Here is a 5,318-nt window from a genome sequence, read left to right as displayed (position 1 = left end):
ACTTTATAAAAAATATACACTTATCACTAAGCTGTAAAAGACCTTTTAGTTATAAACAGTTTGCAGCTGTGTCAATAAATGCAGTTTCTGTTGTTCTGTACTAGATAACAAGTTTGCTTACCAAACTGGATGTGATTTCTGTTATAAATACCCCCTTGCTACCTACGTTCAGGGCCGATCAGCCTTCTCCTGCGAGAGAAGTGGCTGATGGACCTGAGCTCAGTAAATAAAAGGCTCTATTGAAATCTCTATCTGGCTGATCTGGTTCCTATGCAGAGTTGACCCATAACAGTTACTTTGGTCTTCTAAATGCATGCTGCTTCTAATGTCATATAAACTGTTGCCATACTTTGGTTAAAGTGAATGTTTATAAAGAAAAAAGATAATAAAAGAAAACAAAAGACAAGAAGAAAAACATCATAGGATTGTCCTGCTACAATGTTGTATATGGTTTAGTTTCTAAATTTCTGTGTAGAGGTATTAGTTTTTTTTCACATTCTATAAGGATTTAAAGTTTAGAATATCAATAGTTGTTGGAAAATAGCAGTTCCATGCTATGTCTAAGGCGTTTGATATTCAGACAGAGAGTGATGTTAAGCTCAACTGCCTGCTACAGGATAATAATATAATTAAGCCTCTCTTCTGGATGTTTAATGCCTAAAGTTTGCAGACCAAAAATTAGAGAAAAAGGAGGGCTACAAAGATAGCCAGTATTTTGGCCCTAGTCCTGCAAGGTCAGGGAGGACTTGGGACATAAGAGAACCTGTGCTGTGACATTCTGTAACTCAGTGGTATCCAAGATTATCTGATCAAGGAGATTATGGGGCCACAGAGGAAAGTGATCAGTGATGTAGAGTATGCCTAAGGAGAGTCACCTTGAGAGAAAAAATTTCTCTCAGGCTTTCACAGAGAACAAATTGGTCAAGAAATGGCCGTGACTCATACAGATGCTGACACTGACAAAAGATCTACAAGGTACTGTACATGATTCCAGGGTAAATCCTGAAGGGATGTGACTGATCTTGTAAGATACAAAAGGTACAGTTTTAGTTATATAGGTCTTGATTTAACTTGGTCTTAACCATCCAGCAGAAAAGTATAACCACGAGGCTTAAAAAATAATGCCATATTAATATGCTGAGCCATAAAAGACTCAAGTGAACTTCTGAAATTTGCCAGTTCTGCTGATAACCCACTATTATTATGGACTATTGGACTATATTGGGTTATTTTGCTGAATTCTGGTACCTACAATCTTTGGACTGGCTTAAAGTATGAAAAGGTCCTTTAAAGACTTCTCCAAATACTATTTCTCTATCTGCGGTGTAACACCCATCTCTGACAAAACAAAATGAGAAAGGGAGCCACGAAGCTAGGAAGTTGACCAAATATGTCTAGGTGGGACTAGGCCCAGTGCCTAAAGCAAACAAGCTATCTCACTTCTGAGATGCACATTCTGTCTGGTTAAGGTTAGCTACCAGTTGCTAGGCAACCAGTGTCAAGTGTTACTAACTTCACAAAAGTGTAAATAAAGGACCATTTTGTTGTGGAAAAAAATATGTATACAGAAAACATGATAGATATACACCTACTTTAGTTTCTTTGAATAAAGGTTTGTACCAATATTATTCAGTCAAGATATCATGTCTGCATCTTGTCCTGTGAATAACTACTATGAAGACAATATGCAATGTATTACTGTAACTGTCTTATTAACCTGTTTTGAAACTGTTTCATTGCTATTTTCTTTTTTCTCATTAAAATAAATACTTTCGCTCAATTCAATGAGAAGAGGGATTTATACTAAGTGTTTGGACAGGATATCCTGTCTGCATCTTGTACTGTGGATAACCACTAAGCAGATAACAATGTACAATGTATTAATTATTGAAACTGTCCTATTAATCAGTTTTGAAACTGTCTTATTGCTATTTGTTTCTCGATAAAATAAAGTAAAAATACAAAAAATAAAATAGAAAAAAATGGGTAAAGCTACATCCATACTGCATGGTTAATTGGTTATGTGATAGAGGTTTTCACAACTGTGCAGTGCAGTGGGGACAGCCAAAGATCCTCTAAGACTCCTAGATGGGGAAGAGGATCCAACAGCATTATCTCTGTAGCTTTAATTCCCAGCTCAAACATTTTCTCACTGGTTGTACAATAACTTAAACCTTATTCTATTTCACCACACTGGACACCACCAATCAAAAGAGTGTTGTGATCACCAAATTATCACAAGATTAAAAAAAAGAAAAAGTCCTTTCCTCCTGGGTGAAGGATGTACTCTGGATGTTCTCCTGTTGTTATCAGTTTATGCCCATTTCAGAAAGTAGATTACAGAAGTCTGTAAGATTAAGCATAGGTCTGAAGAGGAGCTAAAGAGGCAAGTAGGACTGAAATGTGCCTGCTCTCCTGATCCTCAGTGCTTCTAACACGGGGTTGAAGCTGCTTTGAGGAAAGTCTGTCTTTGTATACAATCATCACAGCCCAAGAACAGCATGGCAAGGAATTTGGGGCTTTGTGAGACTGCTCACTTCTGACTCTTAATGGAAAACCTTGGGGCATATACTGCCAAAGGCAAGCCTCACCCCCACTTTTTCCATTTTATTAGTAAACATGATGGAAAAGGATTATAGCATCTATCATATTGCAGGTCACAGACCCATTGGCCACTCTTCCTTTTCTACAATGGGGAAAGTGCCCACTTCTTTTTCTAATACTTTAGTTTTCAAGGTGTTCATTATTACTGTCTTTTGTATATAGCTTTTGTTTGCAAAGAACTAATCATTACCCTGAAAAAGTATTTCCCTTCAACAACTTCTTTTGTAGATGATGAACTCACTCACTTTTAAAGGTTATCTGAACTCAACTTTAATTTCATACAAAGGAAGTTATCTGTATTGAGGATATCTAGTGTTACTAAGTATATCATGGTTTCTGCTTCTCAATAATCTGACCAGGCACTTCCTGTGGACAAGGAACTGACAAAAGATTGGGAAGAAATTCAAATTTTAGATAAGATTTCCTGGGAAACTTTTTAATGTAATGGCAAAGGTTGTAAAAAAGTCAAAGAAATGAAGATGGAGAACTTTCCTACAAAACATTACTCAGATTTCATAGAATTCTCAAAGATACTTGGTTTCCTCCCACAAAATACAAGGCTGTCAACAGAGTTGGCCTATTATGTGGAAATATCAAACAAAACAAATGTCATCATTTCATGCAAACACAAAGAGCAAAACTAAATCAGTTTTGGGTCATTCTGTTTATTTCATTTAGGACATTTAGAGAATATTAACTAGGGCACTTAAAAGCCATTTCAATTAGGAACCTCTTCAGTCCTCCATCAATTATTTCTAGTATCTTAGTCTCAAATACATCCCTTTCTTCTACAAACTTCTGAAAAAGATGAACACCTCCACCAACACCAAAATAATGTGCTTTGCTGGCCAAAAGAACCCGCCCACCTTTACTCAATAGTCTATGGAATGTCTGGTGCAAAGTAGTATAATAATCTGGATTATAAATGGTTTCAGAGGTAAGAATGAGGTCATATTTTACAAAGAGATTTTCACTGCTTAATATAAGCTTACAAAACTCAGACCACTCTCCAGAAAAGAACCGGCATTTACAAAGTTCTTGTGCTCCTTCTGACTTTCTGCATCTTTTCACATCTGGTTCACTTACATCACTTTCCTTATCTTCCAAAGTGCAATTAGCAACTACATTAGGTAAAGTCACTTCATCAATCACCAAACTGTTATAATCTTGAAAATGAATTTCTTTGGCCCCTCCCTTGAATGCAGTTATACCCAGCAATCCTGATCCACAGCCAAGATCTAACACTTTTTTCCCAGCAAATTTTACTTTGGCCTTTGTGAAATAAGCCAAGAGATCAAACGTACATTCCCAGATTTTTAAGCCTCCTTCATAAACACCTGTAATCAGATCAGAGTGAGAAGACAAGCTTTTGGAAATTATGTTTTCTTCAGGAAAGTTTTTTTTTGACCAGGCAGTTTTCACTACTGGTATGTTAACATGTTGAAGATCTGGTAACATTTCTATGACTTTATTTTCTAACACTTTCTTCAAATCTTTAGGAATAGCATGTTCTTTGGCAGCTCCCAGGCAGGGTTGCTTTTCCCTTGAGTCCGAGTCCCTTGCACTATTGGCTGCACTGACTGGGCTGTCATAATCTTGAGAGGGCTCTACATTTCCCGTTGTCCTGCATTGCCACAAGTGCTCTGGAGGCAGGTCAGACTGTTCCATAGACTGTTTCCTCTCTTTCTGTCCTCCTTTTTGACTTTTTGAGGTTGATGACCCTTTTGAGGGATCCAGAGTCAAAGCTCCATCTTCAAGGCATGTTAATTCATTTTCTTCTTCTTCTATATTGAAATTAAATTGAAAGTTCATCTTCTTATTAAATGTACACAATTCTTAAATTCAAAGAAAGACTCTGTCAAACTTCTGAATAAATCTGATGACACACAGAAACTTGCCTCGATTATTCCCACTGAAGTCAACTTCTCTTAAGCTGCTCATATACCACTACAGACATTTAGAGATACTTCCAAAAACTTTCTTGTTTGTTTGAGACAGGGTCTTGCTCTGTAGTCCAGGCTGGTCTTGAACTCACTATGTAGCCCAGGCTGGCCTTGAATAAGCAGGGATCTTCCTGCCTCAGACTCGAGAATGCTGGATTACAGATGTGTGCCACCACTCATGGCTTTGAAGACTTTTTAAAGAGGTATTTGATTTTCTTTCATTTGACCCTAGAGAAAAAATAAAATGATGATTAAAGCAAAATGGCATATTTCACTGAAATGAAATACTAAACCCTTTACCTACTCTACCTAGCTGCTTTTTCTAAAACAGCTATGGGAAGAGAGATTTGGGGACTCATACACATAACTTAAATTCAAAAACTGGAGGAGAAAATAAACTATAAAAATAAATCAAAAATAAGGGCCAGGGAGATGGCTCAGTCGAATAAGTGCTTGCATGGCAAGTGGAAGGTCCTGAGTTCAATCCCTAGTATTGGAGAAAAAAAAAAAAGAACAACAGTACAGCAGTCACTGCCACGACTACTAGAACAAAGCCCATGATTCTGAAATTGGTCATCCTAAATACTTGGCGTTATTCAGCAGTCCTGGATATGCTCCCTGAACCTCTAAAATTTCTTTCTGTCACTGCCTCAAAACAGAAGTTCAAGATTATAGTTTAGTAAATGAACACTGCTTTTAAAATAAACATTTACAGGTATGAGCAGAAGTATGTAAATTCAACCAAATGATTTTACTTCAAATATCCTTTCC

At 37.0% G+C, this 5,318-nt stretch overlaps 2 protein-coding genes across 5 annotated transcripts in view; one reads left to right on the top strand and one right to left on the bottom strand.

Moving 5' to 3' along the window:
• CUNH1orf112 (chromosome unknown C1orf112 homolog) overlaps positions 1 to 5,318 on the top strand; it is a 54,295-nt gene that overhangs the window by 2,220 nt on the left and 46,757 nt on the right. The window lies entirely within an intron of this gene.
• On the bottom strand, positions 3,298 to 4,645 carry Mettl18 (methyltransferase like 18). Its single transcript, XM_004634828.2, has one exon. The coding sequence runs from the start codon at positions 4,414 to 4,416 to the stop codon at positions 3,298 to 3,300; it is 1,119 nt and encodes a 372-aa protein (XP_004634885.1). The 5' UTR covers positions 4,417 to 4,645.

This window comes from Octodon degus, unplaced genomic scaffold (assembly GCF_000260255.1).
Source record: "Octodon degus isolate 3935 unplaced genomic scaffold, OctDeg1.0 scaffold00066, whole genome shotgun sequence".
In the NCBI taxonomy this organism is placed as follows: Eukaryota; Metazoa; Chordata; class Mammalia; order Rodentia; family Octodontidae; genus Octodon; species Octodon degus.
Note: the sequence above shows the minus strand (reverse complement) of the source record. Positions and strands in the feature narration are given on the sequence as shown.